At 45.9% G+C, this 22248-nt stretch overlaps 1 protein-coding gene across 1 annotated transcript in view; it reads right to left on the reverse strand.

The window, feature by feature from the left end:
• SLC24A3 (solute carrier family 24 member 3) overlaps nt 1–22248 on the reverse strand; it is a 170813-nt gene that overhangs the window by 46455 nt on the left and 102110 nt on the right. The window contains exons 3-5 of the mRNA XM_074168275.1: nt 19793–19867; nt 13913–13997; nt 11600–11703 (exon numbers count right to left, since the gene is read on the reverse strand). Of these exons, the coding sequence (XP_074024376.1) occupies nt 11600–11703; nt 13913–13997; nt 19793–19858 (255 nt within the window). The 5' untranslated portion in view covers nt 19859–19867. The remainder of the gene's footprint in view (nt 1–11599; nt 11704–13912; nt 13998–19792; nt 19868–22248) is intronic.

The raw sequence follows: 22248 nt of genomic DNA on the forward strand, positions 1-22248 counted from the left end.
TCAAACCGGGACAGATGATTAGGAACTAGACTTGATGCTGAGGAGAATCAATTTTGAACTCTTCTGATTGCCTCCCCTAGTTGTATCCTATTATTGAACGTAGCTCTGTGAAGTAAGGTTTTGAAATGCTAATATAAAAAAATCACAGCAACTTCTATGATGGCCAGACCAGTCCAGGATCATTCACCATCCAGACAGCAATCCTGGCACCTGATCTGCCCATAACACCAGTCCCCATCACATCTTCCTGAAGCAAAATGATGGTTTTCTATCAACACTGTCATGTTGTCCCTGGGCTTGAGAGGAGCTTCCTATAAACATCTCGCCAATGCCAAACCCTTCCTGTGCCCACACAGCCCATAAATCGCTCATTACGTGTTAAGCAGCTGGCTTCTTGTGTCCACGTTACTGATCCGTCACGGTTTCCTTGTGCTTTCCTGTCTGCCTGCCCAGTCCCTCCTGTTGTCTCCTGTCATAGACTCTGCTAATCAGCTTTCAGGCTCAAGAGCTATGTTCTGGCTCTGTATTTGTGCCACACACAGTACCATGGAGTTTTAATCCACAACTGAGACTGCTAGGTGCTATCACAACAGCAACAAGGACTTTATGAGGGAAAAAACCAACATCAGTAGGTCCAATCTCACTGGCCTCACTGTGCGGTTTCTGGTTTGACTTAGATGCAGATGCCAGGCCCCCGACACCACAAAGTCTAGGCTTGCATGCCTCACCAGACAGAAATGACGCAAGCAGCCCTGCTTCAAGCTAAACATTTATTAGCCACTTTGCTAAACCGGTGCCCAGTGCAGGAATACTGATTTCATGCAGGCTGCTAGCCCAGTTCTGGGAAATAAAGTTACTTTGGGAATGACAAAATGCTGGCAGAGCTCATCAGACCTCTGCCAAAGGAGACCGAAAGGGTTATGGTGTAACAGGTACCTCTGACAGAACTTATTCACCACGCACAGGTTGATGCTATGCAGCAGCATCGTGGAGAGAAGGCACGACACTCACAGAGAACAGGACAAAGTCACACAGAATCACAGAATCACATGGGGTTGGAAGGGACCTCTGGAGATCATCTAGTCCAAACCCCCTGCCAAAGCAGGTCCACCCAGAGCAGGTCCCACAGGAACGTGTCCAGGTGGCGTTTGAATGTCTGCAGAGAAGGAGACTCCACCACCTCCCTGGGCAGCCTCTTCCAGGGCTCTGCCACCCTCAAAGTGAAGAAGTTCCTCCCCATGTTTAGGTGGAACTTCTTATATTCCTTCAGTCACCTTCAGCATTTTCTGATTAACAAACAGACTGTGTGATTAACACAAACCATGTTTGCTTACACAATGGCTAAAAATTTGCTATAAATCATCAAGTCCCTGATTCCCCAGATAACACAACTTGTGTTAAAGGGGGAGTCGGAGAGGAATCTAATTTGTTTTATCACTCTGTCCCGGTTTGAGGCAAAACAGAACTAATTTTCTGTTCAGTAATTTTATTTTTTTAGCTGGGCCTCTTCTAACTAACTAAATTCTGAAATTAACAGCATATTGTTCAGAAACTGTTCACTCTCACAGTGATAAGACCTGATAATACCAAGGAATGGTGTGCAGGGAGGCCCCTGCTTATACTCCTTGCTACAACAACCAAGGTCAGGTAAATTTGTTATTTGCCCCATTGGAGGGTCGGAAGCGGAAAAGCGTGGAGAGGTCACACCTGTGGGGAGGAGTGGACAGGAGAGGTGACCCAAACCTGACCAACAGGGTATTCCATCCCATCTGCCCCACGCTCAGTATAAAAGCTGAGGGATCAAAGGGTCAATTTGATGAAGCTCTCTTCCTTCAATGGCCGATGTCTAAGGAGGACCCTGTCTGTTCGTCTACCTTTGATCCCGATCTGAGCATTCCTGACTCCAGATCCGGAATCCAGCTCCTGTCCATCACCGAGTCCAGCCTGGGACTTTCCCCAGTGCCTGCTGGTGATGTGATCATCATCCTGGGAGCTTGATACGGTTTTGTATATACTGTATACTTTTTTTTTTCTTTTTTTTTTCCTTTTTTCCCCCTTTTTTATTATTATTATTTCATTATTTATTAATATTTTCATTAAAGTAGTTTATTTTTTTCTAAACACATAAATCTCTCTTATCTCTTCCTCTCCTCTCTTTTCCTTAGAGGGAGGGATGGGCCATCTGTCGTTCTGACTGGTCAATCTGGTCCAAACCACAACACGCTCAGAGTCGCCCTGTTGTCTGCCAGTGCCAAACATCCCAGCTGGAAAACCCCAGGGAAAAGGAGCACTCTGCCGCTTTTACAGTGGGTCAACTCTGTTTGCTCTGTTAAAACACAAAGGATGATGCAAGAGGCAGAGACACCCGTTCAGCTGCCTGCCCGTACAGCAGCAGGGAAGGAGCTGAGACAGCGGGTAACTTCTGCTGCTTGCCCTGTGGCTGGGAGCACCCTCTTTATTCTGGGGACGCAGAAGGACTTCCCTAGCGCGTGCAGAAAGGCTGCAGCCTCTCCACTTGGAGGACCCTCGGGCAGCATCTCTATATTAACTGATGCCTCTCTGTCCTGAAACTCCACCAACATCCTTCTGCCCTGTCTGCAGTCTAAAATGCTTACTGACTGCCCGGCTCTCTGTAGGACAGCGGGAACGACACCGCCAGCATCCTCCCTCTGCTCTTCTAATACTTGGGGTTTCACGTACACATGACCATGCCAGCAGCTCTATGTTCCCATCAGGACCACAGCCACGACTTCTGGGACAAATTCTGTCTTCAGTGGAAGTCTCAGTGATGGATCCTTGTCTGGCTCATTACTCTGTCCCTTTCTTGCTTTCAAGTCTGCAACACACTTTTATCAGTGAAAGACCAGGCTCACAGTCACTAGAAAACATTGCCAGCACGAAAAAAATATTGTCTACCACGCTACAAGAGCAGCGTACAGTCCCAACAGTTGCCATGAAGTTCTCTGTAAGCTACTTTTCCACAGTTTTACATGTTTTCCACCAACAGCCACAAACCAATGAAGAAAAAACCAAACATTCCAACTCTCCCCTCCCAAAACTCCTCCACAACCCAGAAGAAAGAGAAAAAAGCTCATGAACGCAATCATCAAGCCAAAGGTCAGTAACGACTCCAGTCTGAACTACTTGTTGTCAGTGAAATTAAAGCTTAAAAGATTAAGAAGCATGCAAGCTAACTGTGGGACAGAACTTGTTTAAAAATAGATGACAAAAGTCCCAGTCTCTTCAATAAACAATGTCCTACCTGGTTATTAAATCTCTGTTCAGTTTCCTTGTCTCAGCTCTTCGCTGCTTGTAACACCTATTTCTTAGGTATATTTTCATCTTGACATAAAACTGAGCGCAAGTCAGCTGCTGATTCTGAGAGGCGTCCCCAGCTTACACAGGGGTTTACTGTAACTTGGACAGAAAAGAGCCTTCAGAATTTAGTTTATTTTCTCAGGGAAAAGAATACCGCTGGAGCAGGAGGGGGCAGGTCAGATGGGTCGAGGTGGTCTTTTTTTACTCCAGTATACTGCGGAATGACACCTGGACACCAACTAGATGCCTTGACAGAAGAAGCGACTGGAAGAGACTCTAAAAACCTAAGAACGTCTCTGGCACAACCCAGCATCCACGGTCCCCTGCTCCACTCAGAGCATCCTGTCTTGCTCCAGGGAAAGGTGAAATAGAGAAACTAGAACTCAAATGAAAAACACAGCAATTAAATGGTAATTAACAAATCAAGCTATGCAGATCAAAAATTGCTGTTTAATGCTGGAGTGACTTGCAACTCATGGTTATACTGCTTTCACTTAAGCACTTTTCACTAACCTCTTCTCATCCTTCATCCTCTTCTGCAACGCTGCAAAAGGCTGCGGTTTAGTGCTGGATGAGGGCAGAGGAGGACTGGATGACGTGCAGGAGAGAGCAGCAGAGCTGCAGAAAAGAGAAGAATCTGGACGGAGGAATTTTGAAAACTGAACAAACTCTGCTTGTGCTGGCTTGAATGAGAGCTGAATTAAGCAAGCGTTGACTGCTTCCGAGAATCCCACATCCTTGCCGCCAAGCACGACAAGAGGGCAGTGGAAGGAGGGGAGACTTTGTGAAGCACAAACATGGGAGAGAAGACTGAACTTCCATTTGAAGGGCTGCATCTGCTACCATCTTGCAGCATTCTCTTACTTTCTTGTACCCTCTCTTTTGGCCAGTAGAAAGCAAAACAGCCACAGCAGCTAAATAAACAATGCTTGGGTTATATGACTTAGCTGCACAGTTGAAAGAATATGTATTAGTGTCACAGGCATGCGGACAACCAAGGAAACAGCTACAGACACATCCAACCTGCACTACATCAGCATTTGAGGAATGAGGACAGTTCTTAAGATATTTTCATATGATAAAACCATCTACGGCTTATAGGTTGCACCTACTGCCTAAGGCAAATCTTCCTTGGTGTGTGTGTGTGCGTGTAAAACATCAGCAGAATAATGCAACATGATGCAAGAAGAAGGAAAAGCTTCTAAGGTTCACTGCCACAGCCACGTGGGCTGCATTCAGCCATCCACAAGGGTAAACTTTATATGCCTTGGTCAGAGATTTCAAAACGCACCAGAGGTTGAGTTCTTCAGCTTCCAGAGTCCCAGTCTGAGATATTTTAAAAAGAGATCTGATTTTCCAAGTGTGGATGCTAGTTTAGAAAATCCAGCCTTTCCAGGCAGTTGGTTTGGCCATCAAAAACACAGGCTGCCTGCATCGATTGTCACTTTTTGAAAAGTGGTCCTCCTGTGCCAAGGATAAAGACCTCAGGAAATTTCATCACTCATATCAGTGAGAGAAAAGAGAAATGAAAAAAAATTAAATCCCTCCAGTCCAGAATCCTCACTGGTGATTCGCAAAGTGTCATCAACACTAGTTGGAAGAGAAAATCAAGTCACTTTCAGGCTACTGAAACACACATTTCTACTTTTTAGTAACAAGCCATGGCACAACTATTTTTTATATAATCTAGAGCCACCTTGGTTCTGAAATGAATAAAAAAACACCAGCTCTTCAGGGGCTGATGGGTAGAGGCGTCTCTGGCTTATACTGGATTCGAAACTTTTTCAAATTTTCAGCACTGTTTAAAAAAAAATAAGGCAGACAAAGGGTTTCTAATACTTAACACTAACAAAAATGTCTTTATGATTGTTTAAAGCAATTTTGCTTGTTTGCAGTTGTTAATCCTTCCCCAGAGTGTGTAACACACACAACTTGAGCTCTGGGCTGGCGAACGACAGCCGCATGGTTAATCTCCCCAATCTGTTGACATTATTCAAACCAATCCATTTTCCAGCCCAACTTGGTCCTTTCTGGCTGGGCCACAAAGCAAAAAGGAGCACAATGATACATTAAAGCTGATTTTCATCTACATCAACTGTTTTTTAGCACGAGAGTAGCTCTTTAGGGGCATTACAACACTACCACAGTTATTTGGAAAGCCCTAAAGTGAGACGTAAGAGCAGACGGTATAAATAAGTTGTGTGGCTTTTAGACACCCATCTTGCAAGCAGCTCAGTCTGCAGAAATGAGCTTGGCTGCGATTGCTTGCAGGACGCGGGCTCCAGCTACCAAGGTGGTAAATTCCGTAAAATTTCAAAATTAAATACATAAATAAAGAAACGAAGTGGAAGCTTTTCTAATTACTGCCTTGCTTGAGGGTTTCTGGCAGCCTGCTCCCAAGCTACTTCAGACTGACTGCTAAGCATTAAGCACTTTTCCCCCTCCCACAGTACCAGTTCCCAGCAGCACCTTCCCACGTGAGCCAGGGCAAAAGCCAGGCAGTGTTCAGCCGTGGACCAGCGGAACGTGAGTAGGTGCCTACAGGCAGGGTGGCCAAGATGTCCATGGCCCTTAACACCGATTTCCAGCAGGCTCTGAGAGTGGACCGGGAAAGCTCCTACTCCAAAGGCAGAGGTGACAAGCACCATAGTAGTGTGCCGAATCGAGATGCAGCATAGCCTGAGACCTGCTGGGCGTTTGAAGCAAGGAGAGCAGGTGGGCATGGGGGAGCTTCCCATTTTAGACTTGCCATGCTGGGTAATGGACCCTTCTTGTAGGCACTTTAATGACTTCAGAGATGCGTCCAGATGGAAGCCTCTTGCGGTGGCTGCGACTCTGCTGGGATTACAAACCAGGGGTGGTGGGATCCTCTAGCCATGGGCAGACTAAGGGCAGATACGTTGCAAACACTCCGGAATGAACTGCCCGTGGGGTATACCAAGTCTGCAGCTTGCAGAGGAGATGAAAACAGCGAAAAATGTGATTGCCCTGGCTCTAGAGCAGGCTCCTGTACCTTCAAAAGTGCCTCCCTGGCATGGATAAGGTTAGCCAGGTGGTTTCAGGTCAAGGAGCCACAGAGCAGAAGAGTGAGGAGAGGAGAGGGTATCTAGACCACAGTGAGTCTGGGGCAAAGCTGGATGCTTGAGAGAGACAGCTATGGGGTAGAACCATGATCCAGGGGAAAAATCTGTCTGGAGAAAGCTTTGCTCTCAAGCCTCAAGAAACTGTGCGTAGGGGGAGGAGGCTAGGAGACAAACTGAATGGAAAGAAACCTGGAGAGTCTGGGTGCTTAAAAGGAACATCATCATGCTAGCAAAAGCAAGCACTAAATGTTAGGAGATGAGGTAGTTATGTCACTTGCTTAATTCAGGTCAAGAACAAGCCTAGGGATAAAGCCAGGGCTGATGACAGGGGTGTTTTGTTGTCTGTTCCCTTACAGAAGGTGGAACATGAGCTGGGACCTAGAAGAAGAAAAGGGTCTTGTATGGCTAAAGCAGCTGAACGCTCCCAAGGAGAGATGGCCTGTATGGACATTGAGATGTCCACTTAAACCAAGGTCAGCCCAGCAAGGAAACCCTTGTGCAATGCTGAGGTGGAGCAGCACGAGCAACATCTGGAGTCAGAGGGAGCTGCCCTCTGAACAAAGAACATGCCACAGGATACCATACATTCAGGGGAAAAAGCGGGACCATGTCAGCTCTAATTGGCCCCTAAAATGACAAGTTATTCTTTTGTATTTAATCTCTCTGTGCTTTGTTTCCCCATCTTTAAGACATCCCTTCATCTCACAGAGGTTTGGGGAAAATTAATTAATTGTTCATCAACTGCTCAGATACAACAGCGATGAGATCGGCAGAAGTTCAAGAGGAAATTAATAATTCTGCCTCTGTAACGGGGCTTGAACAGAGCCTGGTAAATAAGGCAGAAGGGCACACACTGAACAATGAAGAGAAAACAAAATAATGAATAGCTGCTCATTAATTGAGCAAAGTCCATTCTGTGCACTAAGGGAGGCAGTGACCCTGTGGAGAAACCAGCATGGGATCCTGTAATTAAAGACTGTATAATAATGCATACACACCAGGGGGGCAAATTTAGGTTGCACAAGGAACATTAACGCTGCTATTTTATAACTTTTCAGTGTTTGACTTTCAACCTTAACAATGCTCTTTTAATGCAGTTTTTAGGTGTGTAGTGTCATATAGAGGTGTGGGCATCATACTTTCCTTTTCCAGTTCCAGCAGTGGGATGTCTATTCTCATTTATTCTAAGAAGTGTGCACTTACCAGCCATTAAAGGCTTAGAAAAATAATCAATTAAGAGTTGGTGTTCAAGTAAATTCATACCAGCTTCTTTGGGCTGTGGGTTTGTTTCTTTTTTTTAAACGAAGTGGCAAATCCAGTATTTTCTTAAGCCAAAGAATAATACATCAAACATAGCACATATATACTACAACCTTATTTAAAAATAAAACAAATCCTGCAGAGGGCTGGTCAGTATTTGTTAATGCCACGTTTTATCAGTCAAAAAACAAGCAAACAAAAATAAAAGGGGCTTTCTCACGATACTGAACAGTTCTGCAAAAATAAAGATTGCTTGTGGAAATGCTCTGGAAGTCCCCTGCAGGTTTTAGTTCCAGGTTTCCCAGCCTATGGGCAATACAGCACTCCTAAGCACTCTGCCACCAGGTAGCCACCCTAAAATCCCCAGCACAGAGATATTTCCTCCCCCAGCTCCAAACTGAGCAGCCCAAGAGGGAACGAAACAGCCCCGCCACCGAGTTACGGCTTACTGCGCACTGCTGCCTGTGCTGCTCTCCGTCCACCTCCTGGACTGCCAGTATCTCCAAGCAACCCAGCATCCAAACAGCAGCTCCTGCCATCAGGTACTGACCAGCAAGCGGGATCCCAACACGTTACCACAACTGCAGCTCCAAAAAAAGTGCTGGAGCGTGTCCAGAGGAGAGCCACCAAGCTGGTGAGGGGTCTGGAGAACAAGTCACACGAGGAGAGGCTGAGGGAACTGGGCATGTTTAGTTTGGAGAAGAGGAGGCTGAGGGGAGACCTCATTGCCCTCTACAACTCCCTGAAAGGAGGGTGTAGAGAGGTGGGTGTTGGCCTCTTCTCCCAAGGGAATCATGACAGGAGCAGAGGAAATGGTGTGAAGTTGGGGCAGGGGAGGTTTAGATTAGATATTAGGCAGAATGACTTTCCTGAGAGGGTGGTCAGGCACTGGAACAGCCTGCCCAGGGAGGTGGTGGAGTTGCCATCCCTGGAGGTATTTAAGGAACGTGTAGACGTGGCACTTCAGGGCACACTCTAGTGCCTGAGATTGTTGGGTTGTGTCTGTTTGTGGTTTTTGTTTTGTTTTGTTTTTTTTGTGGTTGGACTTGATGATCTCAAAGGTCCCTTCCAACCATGAAGATTCTGTGATTGCCGTCATATAAAAGTGCTCCTGCCGGAACACTGCTGCTACTGCTGGCAGGTTTTACAGGAAAGCGAGGGTGAGATTACCTCCACCACCTCTGCAATTCCCCTTGTGGAAATTGGTGGTGTGATCATCTTGAAATTGTCCCTCCTCTGCCGGAGGCATCCCACATGTAAAACAGACAGAGGAGGAACAGTGTATCAACCCTTCTTGCCCACCCCGGCAATTTGCAGCAGCCACCTCCTGACAGCAGAGCATTTAATGATGGGTTTTGATGAAGGCCACATGAGCATCATCACATTGAAACTGTCACAGGTGCAAGCTTAATTCTGTGCTTTTCTCCTCCCACCTGACAAACCCCAAAGCTTTCCAACCTCAAACTGAGATGTCTGATCGTCTCTTTCCAGGGCAGGAGTCTCAGAAAAGCAACCTTGGGGGAGATTCGCAAGACAGCACAGTTCGGCTGCTAAATCCCTGCCCATTGACTTGCTGGCCTCATCTAAAAAATCAGAGGACTTCAGCTGGTGACTCCGCAGGTTTGAGCTCAAAAGAGAAAACCCTGCTCTAACTGAGCTACAGCACAGCAGCTTAGACTGATGCCCTGCCTCCAGGCTCACCTGGCCCATTACAAGGCCACTCAAAACCGAGATCCGGATCCCCAGTAGAATTGAAATCCAACTGCCAACCAAATTTAGCACCTATATTAGTGCATTATAGAGACATTATTGATAACAAAACCAAATTCCTACTAATACTAACACAAAACAAAAAGATGAATCACACCAGTAAAAGTGAATGACTTTTTGGTGAAGTACTGGGAGTGGGAAAAAATGGAACGCACAAACCAAAGCAGAGTTTTATCTAGAATATTGGAATTATTTAAACGGAAGTTTCCTATTTGCTCATTTAAATCATGAGTCCAAGCAGCAACAGCAATTATTCCAATTCTCACCCACCTTCTGTGGGCTAAAATGCAGCAAACAGAGGTTAAGCGACTTGATGAAACCACATGCAAATCACCAGCAAAGTCAGGGAAAACAAAGTTGGGACAAATCAGTCCAAATCTCAGTTCTGGGCTTGAAAGAGACTTGCAGACCACACTTAAGATGACTTACAGCAGCAAACCTCCCCTGTGAACTTCTGAAAGCTACCACGTCTGGAAGGCTGAAGGCATTTATTTGCAAGATCATTTCGGCTGTGTTACATCCTTCGGAAATAAACATCTCCCACCTGTAAACAGTCTCTTGAGAAGCCTGACATTCTCCATCAGCCCCTAAACTCTAGCGAACCTCTTCCACTGTGATTCATAGCTAGTTTTTTTAGCAGGTTCGAGGCATACAATCAATACTGTGGAGAGTAAAAATCACAAGAATTAGCTCCTCTGCCATCGTGCTAAACAGTTAATCATCTTCATTTGCTTGAAAAAAGCAACCTGAGCAAAAAGTCCTAGCGGTCACAGAAGAACACCTCTGGGGAACACGGCTTCATGCCCTAGGAAAGCTTTGGTCATTAAAAACTGGCCTGAATCAATTGGGCTTTCACAGTAAGAGTTACAGTAGAACCTCTAACATATTGAGTACGTGTAGCTTCCAGCTGCATGTTCCCATGCAAATCAAGGGAGCTTAGGTGGCTAAAAAGTACCACTGTGGGCTTTTCCTGAAGCCCCCCCATAGTGAAAATGTTCACCTTCATTCTGAAAAAGTTCACTGCTAATGCAAATAAAATTGGATTACAAACTTTCCAAGGAAAGTCCAATCTCTCTGCATGTGTTCTCATACTGACCAAGCGATACAGGCCCCTTTTCTTAAGTTCTTCCTCCAGAGCTAGTTATCCTATTGCCCTGTATTGATAATGTCATCCTGCTTCTCCTCTTTACAAATAAGTCTGCACAGTAACATTTCAAAGAACATTTTATGAGACTGTAAAAATACTGGGCATGCTGGCAAGTGCCAAGGTGAATGCAGATTCAGGTATTTAATTATACAGTCAATCATGTCTGCAATTCAGACAGCGGCTCAGCTCTCACAACTTAATTACTTTAATTTCTGATTAATAGCTTGTGTTGTCATAAGTAGTTTGACGTGCTGGAAAACAGTCAGAACTTATACTAGGAATGGATAGCCCTACTGCTAGTGAGGAAAAAAGTTAGGGCATCCTTGGAAGTATTCAAAATCTTACTGGACAAGGCCCCGAGCAACCTGATCCGACTTTGAAATCAGCTTTGCTTTGAGTTGGGGAAGGTCAAGGTGGTGAGGGCTTTGGATCAGAGACCTCCAGAGATCCCTTCCCATATAAAGCACTCTGTGATTCTGGATATAAATAATGAGATAAAATGCAAGCGAAGGCTGTATCTTTCTTATACAACTTCATAAGTCATGCCAGTCACCAAAAATGTTGTGCCAGCTCAGCACATGTATCTGAAACTATCTTGCACAAAGACAGCAGCTTTTGTGATGCTCCAGAAGTGTCACCGTTCTTTCAGAGGCATCTTGCACGGCTCACTGAAGTGCATTTTTACCAGCCAGAGGCACAGACATTTCCTGGTTCCTTTGGTCTAAAAGAGTCAGATACAAACGTCACAACGCATTTTTCAGTAGCTACCAAGAGGAGGTGTTAAATAATCAACTTTTATTCCTTTGACCACCCACGTATCTTGGGCAGCTTAAAATGCCTGAGTTGACATTTGCTGTTCTGCTTTTCATTTCAAAAATGCAAGAGGAATAGTGTAGGGCCCTATTAAAAAGAACAAACTCAGAAAAATTGTGCCAAGGTTGCGAACCTGGCAGCTGATTTCACAGTACAGCCAAGGCACAGGGTGAAGCAAGAACTGTTAGGTATCATTAAATGCTCTTACCTGTCCTGCAAAAAGCCCACATACGCCAATAATACAAAGAATGTTAAATACAGCCGAGCCTACGATGGTTCCAACGCCTACGTCTCCTTTTGTGATAAAAACACCTGAAAAACAAGTTCAAGGCAAGCTGTGTAAATTGGAAAGAGAAGAATTTTTCCACAAAAAATTGCAGACCTCACATCCCATTAATGAATCTAAAGGCATGTACCAGTTCTGCCACTTTTTCCTCATATTTAATAGGGCAACTTTCAGAGAAAGGTGCTAGGGTGAATAAAGGTGGCAGAACTTGCTTTCTGAGGGATCCTGGATAGCTTGTCTAATGAAAACCAAATACCTTAGACATATCTAAGTCACTAACCTCCTGGGTCTTGCAATCCAACATTACGGCAGTAGACATCATACAAGACAGCAAGCTCTGTGGGAGGAGCTGGTGGGACACAGACCTTCTCGCTCTCTACAACTCCCTGAAAGGAGGGTGTAGCGAGGTGGGGGTCGGTCTCTTCTCCCAAGTAACACATGATAGGAGAAGAGGAAATGGCCTCAAGTTGTGCCAGGGGAGGTTTAGATTAGATATTAGGAAAAATTTCTTCACTGAAAGGGTTATCAAACATTGGAACAGGCTGCCCAGGGAAGTGGTTGAGTCGCCATCCCTGGAGGCATTTAAAAGATGTGTAGATATAGTGCTGAGGGACATGGTTTAGTGGCGGACTTGGTAATGCTAGGTTAACGGTTGGACTCGATGATCTTAAAGGTCTCTTCCAACCAAAATGATTCTACGATTCTATGACACAAATCTGCAGGAAACTATCTCCCATAAGACACCCCTTCACCAGTGCTCTGCTCCTCCCCATATCCTCATCCCTACCGGCTTCAGTAGGCAAGCAGAAGCTTGAGCTGGAGCCAATTCAGAGCTGCCTGGCGACTAGCTACTTGCAAGCTGAATGATGCCTCTCAGGATGAGTTATGGAGCTACATTTCAAGCTCCTTTCAGAGCTCTTCTGTCAAATTTGGTTAAAATTGGCCAATGAGGTTAACGGTGAGGGAGACGATCTGACAGACACATGCATCATGGTACTGCACAAAATTCTTTCCTTAGGAAGTCAGCCTAAAAATAACGCTCCATCTCCTGCTAGCTGTCAGTCTGTTTAAATTCACCACTGGCTTCTAAAGTTCCAATAGTATTTAACCGGCCAGTGTAGTTTAGATATTTTTTTCCACTTTATCCTTTTCTTAGAAACATATTACACAGAAGCAGTCACCCACCAAGTGACACTCGGTATCCAGTGGATTACACCACAGCAAGATAATGATCTGACCGTTAGGGCTTCTCTAAGCTGCCTGAAGGAATCCGGTTTTATTTTCACCCTGCTACTGCGCTATCCTTAACTGGAATACAATCCCAACTTGGTCCAATTTAAGTTCCTACATTTTGAGGCTTTGCTCGTGTAATTGGAACTCTCTGCAGAGCATGCAGCTTTGCGTGAATTAATTTGTGCTCTGCATCTGATAGCTGTGACTGAAATAGAAGTATCTTCTAGAGAAAGTATCTAAGCTGAGAGTAATTCTCCTCGGGGATGGAGAGCCCACCTGAACCTCCCAACCGCTGCTCTAATGATCACCTACCAATAGAGATGTGGATGAGTAAAACAGCAAGAACACCTTCCCCTTGCGCCAGGTAGCATATGCACAGTATAATTTTAAGGACTGTAGAATCCCTTGGTCACACTTCCCGTAAGCAGAGAGTTGCTTTGGTAGTGTGATGCTCTGACCAATCTGCTTCTGTGAGAAAGCATTTCAAATCCTCTTCTCCTCCCCACTCTGGCTTCCCCAGAGGGAAGTGGTGTTAGAAGACTAACCAGAGTGGAGGTGATGGCAGAGAACTTGCAGCTGAGGACACAGAGTTCTCCTGGGTACCACCCCAAGAGGCTGGAGGTGCATCCTTTCCTGCTACATCCTAGAGGTGGCGTGGCAGATGGTGTAGGAGGGCAGAGAGGAGGGGAGAAGGCTGCACGTGCAGAGTTCAGCACTGTGCCATTCGGCTGTGCTACAGCGAGGCAGATTCACGGACAGAACTGCCGACTGGCCCTGGTTTGATGGTGTCAGATCAAACCACTCCCAAGGCAGCCCAGCTGTGGGATAACGGCACTTTTTCAGAGCTGCTTCACCTAGCAAGGATTCCCCACAATTAGTCCTACGTGTGCCCACGAGGGAAGGGCCAGGTATTATAACAAACGTTACAGGCATCCCCATTTCAACTCTGAAAAACAGCCAAGGAAACGCGGAGGTTTCAAGAAGCAGCAGCAGGTTAGTTACCTATGACAGATGTAAACAACTCAGGAGCAGAGCTTCCCGCTGCCATGAAAGTTGCCCCAGCCACATCTTCGCTAAGATGCAAGCGCTGCAGAAAAACACATCAGAGTCATTGATTACAACACTGAGAGGCTGAAGGAATTCAACCAGAAACGTTAATCTGTCCACCAAGAGCGGGAAACTGCCAATATGTAAAAAGTTTTACGTTTATTTAAAGTTTAAGTGTAGGGGAAAAAGTCATCACAGGTGTTGGTTACTTAAGTTGGCATATCCTTCTAGAGACGGCAGGTTGCAGCTGTGATACCCTTTAGAGAGGAGAGAAAGAGCAATACTTTAGACAACAGCGAGGCAGTTTCACGAGTCACAGCTCCTGGTCTCCTCCATGACCCCAACAATACACACCTTATCTCATTTACTTTGGCCTGTAAAGGGCAGGGCTGGAGCTCAAGCTTGGTTCACCTCCAGTCACCTTCCCTGCTATCATTTCAGCCCTGGACATTTAACCTCTCTTCAACCCCTTTTATTTGGACCACCCTCAAAGATACTTACCTCCTACGGCCTTCCCCTAGCAGCGCCCAGGGGTTATCTAAAACGGGGATTTCTGGAAGGGAAAGGACCCACTACTCTATGAAAACTTCATCGGCATATGCTGTTTCCAAAGATTTACTTGGTTAATTACTTCCTTTATGTTTTCTGCGTTCCCACTGCTCCATCTGCACAAGTCACTGCTCAGCAAACGCGACAAGGCTGTTAAAGACCACATGCCTTGCTGGCACCTTCCATGGTTTAATGTGTAGCTAAAAAAAGCCAACCCCGCCATACGGCCATAAACTGCTGAGCTGTTACTACCCAAAGCTGGCTTGCTCACACGTGCGCGAGTCAGCGGCTGCCACCGTACGAGCAAGGGGAAGACAGCCGAGGGTGGTGGGGACATTTCCCCAGCAGAATCAGCTATCTGAAGCAGCACATCCAGCCTGGCAGGAGAGGGGAAGCCTTCCTCTTCCCTCTGTAGCGGTGCGAGGTTTCTCTACAACTTTATCGTTACCAAAGTACATTTTCACGGAGTCAAGATTGCAGGAATCCTCCCACCAACCTTATCTGGATTGAAGATCCCATAAAGGATACTCTAGGCCTGTAAGAGAAGGTAACTCTATCCACTCATCCTACATATATAACAAAAAATCTCGTACATATGTTACAGAGACAAGGAAAAAGGAAAAAATGTGCCCTCACTGGGAATGCTTTTTGAGCAGAAGACCACGTTATCGTTGTGCTGCTATAAAAGCCTGTGGAACCTGATTAAACACAGTCTGATAGAAAATTATTTTAAATAGGATTACTACTATCATAGAAGAAGTTCATAGGACCAGAAGTAGATCCCCAAAGGCCAGTTTCTTCTGCAGGAAACACAGAGACAGTCATCCTACAATAGGCAGTCTGCAACTCTATGGTGCCTTTTGAAAGAAAAGGCCATCGGCCAAGGAAACCAGCTGTGCTGACTTTCTGTGGGCATGTTTTAATTTAAAGCTATAGTAGGTTCCCTCGAGGATGGTTCCTAGCTAATTTATTGCAATACATATGATGATTAAGTTAACACAATAGAGCAGAAAATACAGCACGCTATGTAGGAGGCAAAAAAGTATTCTCTGGTATTTGCAGACAAATGTTTGCAATTGATGTATGACATCAGTTGCGTCACGTAAACACTCCAAAACACCAATAACAGAGTAGCTGGGCAAATGCAAGTACAAGCTGTTTTAGGAAACAAATGAAAATCAGAGCTTTATTGTAAGTACATCTGAAGTAAGACAGAATGTGAATGTCTACCATAGCAAGTGTTCTGGAACAAATTCTCACCTCAACACACACATTTGGGAGCACAAATGCCTTGTTGGTTTAACTCAACAACCGCTTTCCAAACTAGATGAAGCTCAGCCAGAAAAAGAGGCATTTATTTTAGAATTAGTGCGTCTAAACTGTGAGCAAGTGTAGAATAACTATTGGTTGATCTCCAAGACCAAAAACGCCTTCAGGCAGGAGGTTTGAATTCTTCTGTGCTGGATACGACAGCGGTAGTCGTATTACTGATGGTAGATCTTAGATCAGCAGCAAGTGATTACCATTTACGGTTGTTTGCATGCTAAGCACATTACATGTACTGCCATACCCAGTACGACCTCTTAGATGTGAGTTCCTGCCAAGGGGCTCTCTCCCCCCGCCCTCTCTCTCTCGTGATTATTTTTTGTGAGTTAACAAACAAGAGAACCCTGAAAACATCACAGGTGTTAATGCCTCAGGTGATGGAGGAGGACTTAAGTGGTCTTCTCCCTCTCAAAGCAGCCCTGGCTCTCCAAGCCAGCCTACTTATTTCACAGGGTCTTTATGTGAGGAGAATATTAGTTGGTGTGAGCAATGGTGGTAGCATCTGCTGTCATTGGGCAGTGATAAAACCTTCCCTTTCCTAGAAAAATAGGCAAGAGTGGATACTACTACAGGCTGCAGAGGCCTTTGAGAAGTGACCCGAGCCTTTTCCCATGCATTCTTGAGTGCTAACATCAAGGACAAACCACAAAAAGCTGGATGTTTTGAAGACAAGCCATTCTGAACTGATAAAATCCACAGTAGTTGGATCAGGAAACAGGAATGTGTATTTCTTTTGCTATCATCTAATTACAGAACTGCTTAATTATGCACAAAATACATAAATAAAAGGACTTGAATGCCCCTAAAGGTCACCTATGGGGTGAGAAAAACCTTTTTTGGGAGAGAATCAAGTAGAAGCAATAGGAATAGCAAAATTATGATCCATTTACATAACCCATTTTGATAATCTCTAATGACAGTATCTTTTTTCTTGACAGTAACTTCCTAATACATATATGTTAGATCTAGGGTTCTATCGCTAAGTTTTCCCTTTCACACACAATTGAATAAAACCTCTTATCATCTTATTTTATTGGTGCTGTTGGGTAACACAATGGTTCAGAACAGTTAAAGCGTGAGTTGTTACGTAGCACTGAGAAGACAACAAATAAGCAGAAAGTAAAGATCTGGTGAAGTGAAAGTAGCCTTCTAGAGCCCAGGGGCTGGTAAATATTATGTTAAAGTCACCCAGGGAGGGTACTTGCTTTTTAGACATCAGACGTCTGTACAAACCCAAACATACCTGCAAATTTGTTTAGAAGAACAAATAGCACCATAATTCTGACACTTGTACCTCTATATCCAACCTTTTGGGGAAGGTGGAGAGGTACACAGATCCTGCACCTATAGAAAGCTAATGACAGCAAAAGGAGAGGGACTTCTCCAGTCTGTGAGCCTCTCATTTATGATAACTAAGTTTACCACCAGTAAAGTTAGAAAGCGTTAACATCGTGCATAGTATTTTCTATCATGATTTGTAAACACAGTCAAGGACCAAGACTTCTACTGACCAGTGCAGGAAATAGAGGTGCAGAGAAGTGATGGAGGTTGTCCAAGGTCACTCAGGAGAGTCCATGGCAGAGCTGTAGCAGGAGCTAGTGCTCCACAGATGCAGATCAGACCTCTTTGCCATAAGCAAGGCCACTAATCAAAATACACTTTTGATTAGTAGGTGAGAATTAATGAGTGCTCAGTCAAGAAAAGTAACAATCAATCACCAGGCTCTACCTGTGTCCCTCTGGGTGGCAGGCTGGGCATATTGACTGCACCCCAAAATACAAGCCTATCCTGAACACTTCTTACTCGGCTCAGGTCTTGTCCATCTACAGTGACCTGACCTGGCCTTCTTAGACTCAGGTTTCCCAGCAGGGTTCCCTTGCTCGGGAGAGGGGAGGTTACATCTCACTCAGCACGTCTACATCTCCAGCATCTCCCATCCCCACTTCCACATCAACATCTCCATTCCCTATCCCTGAACCTTGCAGTGACTTGCCCGAGATTCAGCCCTAGAGAGTGGAACAACTCTGCAGGACAGAAGCTCCTGCCCTCTGCTGTCGCCCTTCAGTTACCCCAATACTTACACACCAAAACGGTGGGATTTCCTGGGGACTTTTGTTTTTTTGATGATGCAAAAAAGGCTTGTGTTGCAGGGTGCTGAACTACAAATATCAGGTTAGTTTAGAGACAACTTCCATCAGAGCTGTCAGCACAAATGATTTCTCTTGCCGTCTCCCACACCTCCTCCAAGGGCCACGCACAGCCCATGCCCCGATGAGCGACACTTATTGCCAGGCAGATCGGCAGGCATCTCCTCCAGCTGACAGAGATGTCTAACTGGTAAGACCAAACCATATTTTCTGCATGCAAAGATTTCATTGCCTGAGACTGACATTGGAGAGGGCTCGCAGTCACTTTGGGCACACGGTCTGTGTTCACCCTGTAGCTGTCTGAGCTGATTTAGGCTAAAATGTACTCCTTGTCTTCTAAAATTTCAGCATGCCAACCTTAGCAAAAGAGGGACAGAGTCCCTTGCAATTGCTGGAAGTGTTCAAGCGCTTCTTTACAGCTGCCCTAGCTGTCCCTGCCGCTTTACAAGTTATATCAACACAACGCAAGGTATGAAACTCATGACTTTGAAGGTAAGGTACAAGATCCATGATTTCTACTGGTAAAGCACCAGAGGTTTTAAATGATATCAGCTAAGGCTAGTGCCTAATGTTTTTGAAGAGACATCTGCAAAGACAGGCAAACATGAGGCAGCAGCAGCTATCACAGCGTGAACGGTCGGAGTACCTGGAGAGCCATCAGCTCTGGCGCTGGACACTGCACAAGCAGAGCCCAAAGGCCCCAGGAAGCGAGTGTGCTGCACATCTGGAGCATCCTGAACCTAAATCAAGACTTCACTTCCAACCGAAGCTCAAGCAGCCAAACCCAGCTCCGGCGTGGTTCTGCTCAGGGCAGTCCTGCTCTGGCTCAGCAGCACTCCCTGCTGGGGCTGCTCTGGGAGCCAGTAAGCCCTGGTATGAACACGCAGGGGCTGGGCAGTGGGAGCAGGAGGGAAGAACATTCCACCGGTCCCACAGGGCCAGGACCACACGCAGGGGCAGGACCCAGCTCTCAGGCAGCCGGCTGAGACCTTGGCATTTCTCCCTCCCCTTGGTGGTTTTTTTTGGTTTTGTTCTTTTAAATACCAACACATCTAAACTCTCCTGTGCATTTTTTCTTTCCCAGCCTGATGCTTGGCAAATTTCTAAGTTTTAAGTTAATGGTATGTGATACTCAGAAACACCTCGTGGATCAATATTTCCAAGGAAAAGTCAAGAAATAAAAGGTTATCATCTTCCAAGTACCAGGAGAACCGAGTGACATGCCTGAAGCCACAACTGAACTAATGCGCTGTTCCCTACATGGGCAACGAACAATTTCCCAACACTCTTGCAGTCTCTGATGGCTGGATCCTACCTCAAGGGCAGGGTTTCTCAGCTGGAGAGGTGGGAGTGTGTCAGAGGCAAGCGGCAGAGCACAGGACAAGCTAACAAGCTCTGCTGGGCTTGTTACCTGGAAACCCGCGCTGCACCTAGCACCACCGGGGAGCCCACAGAGTGGGGCTGAGTTTGGGAATCACTGCTCTAGAGAGTGTGTTTTTCACTATGTTATAAATTGCTTCCAATTTCAAGAAGCGGCATGATGCATATATAGGAACTGTTATTTGAGAGGCAACTGCTAGCTTTAAGAGGGAGCGTCAGCCAAGTTTACCCACCAGCAGACTCCCAGCAGATCTCCTGCGAGTGAGAACACGAAGCGGAGCCAATGCACACACGCAGCGTTGCGCAACTAAACAAGAAGCACGGGGAATGCTCTAAGACAACAGTAAATACACTATCATCACGTCCTGAGGCTCTCAAGGAGAACTGCTGCTAAAGCAGCACACAAGCTTAAGTAACATCTTCTAATACTTACTTCGCAAATCTTTTCCAACGAAGGGACAAAGAAATCATCGCAGACAATTGCCAAAGCATAAAACATATACACGGCCTGCAAAAGAAAAGAGAAAATGTTGAGTCTGGAGACTGTCAAGCAGAAATGAACTACAGCATCCCAACTCATCTTAAGTTTCTTTTGGTATATACTTTTTAAAAAAAGAAAATTCTCTTGCAAGAAGAATTCATGGAGCTTTCTGGGATTTAATAGAAAGATAATGAAGTATTTATCCAAAAGCTCTTACAAGCTATCAAAAGCTGTCAACGTTTTATCATCAAGACTCCTTTTCTTTTTTTTTAATTCTCTGGATATTGCTAAGCCACACTGAAATATTTTTGCCTTCCTTTTTTTCCCCCCTGACGCACAGCACAAGGATTTTTTTATGATTGCATTCTGTGAAAATCTAAACCCTAGAGAAGTAATTTTTGAAACACTAGTGTTTTGAAAAAGGGGAAAGGAGCATGTTTTCTGCAACTGAAGTGCCCTGCCATGTCACCTGGGATCCCAGTGATAATTCTTGCTAAACTCCACATAGGAACAACTTCCAAATGACTGAAATCCAAGGGGGAACACAAGACTTGAAAGGACACCTAGCGAATCAACTCTTCAATTTCATGCAAGAAGCATTTAATCTTTATTTCTGTATTATTAAACAGAAAGCTATTTCTGTATTATTAAACAGAACATGCTAGGGCTGATCTCTGTCCTGACAGGGAAATGGCACAGCATGGATTATATCCCTGCAGCGAAGCTCTCGTCACAGAATCACAGAATCTTCATGGTTGGAAGGGACCTCTGAGATCACCAAGTCCAACCACAAAAAAAAACAAAACAAAAAAAACCCCACCAAACAAACAGACACAAACAAACGGACACAACCCAACAGTCTCAGGCACTAGAGCATGCCCTGAGGTGCCACGTCTACACGTTTCTTAAATACCTCCAGGGATGGCGACTCCACCACCTCCCTGGGCAGGCTGTTCCAGTGACTGACCACCCTCTCAGGAAAGTCATTCTTCCTGATATCTAATCTAAACCTCCCCTGCCCCAACTTCAGACCGTTTCCTCTGGTCCTATCATTATTCCCTTGGGAGAAGAGGCCAACACCCACCTCTCTACACCCTCCTTTCAGGGAATTGTAGAGGGCAATGAGGTCCCCCCTCGTCCTCCCCAAGGAGGGTAACCTGGTCTACATTGCCTAGCGGGAAGGATCTCTGTCCCCTCCCTTGACTCATGTCCTGCCACTGGATAGGAAAATGCTTATTGGGATAGGGGAAAACCAGGCAAAAAGCGTGCCAGCTACCTAACAGAGCACACCATCACAGCCAGGCTTGTGCCCGTGTCCCAGCCTGCTCTAGTTTACCGGTGTAGACATATCCAAGGCCACCCAGGCTAATCTTGTGCCACCTTACACAAACTTAGGCCTGGGGTAAAGGAACAGAGCCAGTAATACGGAGAGCCAGAGGAATTAAGGGCATCACCCAAACAGGACAGGGCTGCTCGCGTTGCCCAGAGGGCACACTGTGGAGGGGAGAGCCGCCCCTGAAACGCCGTCACAAAGTTTTAAAGCCAAGTGTCCTGTGCAGCAGGGGAATCGGGAGAGAAGAGAGGATGACTGCGCCCTCTCAAGACCTGCAAGACAGGCCAGCGCTCAGCCCTCGCGGCACTCCTCGGTGTCAGGTATGCAGCGTATCTAGTACAGCCGGAGTCCCCATAGGAACTACAAAACAATCTTGTCTGCAAGCGCTACCAAAAACCTGCCACGGAGAAAGCCTGCGTTACCTTCTTGGATCTCATTCCCAGCAGACTACAGTAGCAGCAAAGGTTTATTTATCGCTACGCACTTGTGAAAGCACGCGCACACAGGAGAGATCCTTACATTTTGGGCATGTAAACAAAGAGGCGAGGCTAGGGACACAAACCTGGAACAAACTGCACTGCAGCAGCTGAGAACAAACCAGCTGTGTCCAAAAAGAGAGGACGTGAAAGGCTGCTCGCGGTGAGGCAGGAGAGATGATCACCTGAACTCTCCCTGGCCAATTCTCCCTCTGGGAGTCCGCTGGCCACCTCCGGCAGAGGCAGGACCCTGCAAGGGGCTGCACCCTATGCTCAGCCCAGCAGGCTCACCGCTCCCGGCACTCCAAGGAAACGACGTCCCCCCACATCACTGTGCGTCATGAGGTCACCACAGGTAGAGGTACACATGCTGCTCCAAAGCAGTGCGTATCATTAACCACAACGGCAAACTGAGCATCACCGCCAGGTCTTCATCCAGGTTATGACCTGGATGAAGGGATGGAATGTACCCTCAGCAAGTTTGCTGATGACACAAAACTGGGAGGGGTGGCTGACACACCAGAAGGTGAGACCTGGACAGGCTGGAGAGTTGGGCAGAGAGGAACCTGATGAACTTCAACAAGGGCAAGTGTAGGGTG

This window comes from Numenius arquata, chromosome 2 (assembly GCF_964106895.1).
Source record: "Numenius arquata chromosome 2, bNumArq3.hap1.1, whole genome shotgun sequence".
In the NCBI taxonomy this organism is placed as follows: Eukaryota; Metazoa; Chordata; class Aves; order Charadriiformes; family Scolopacidae; genus Numenius; species Numenius arquata.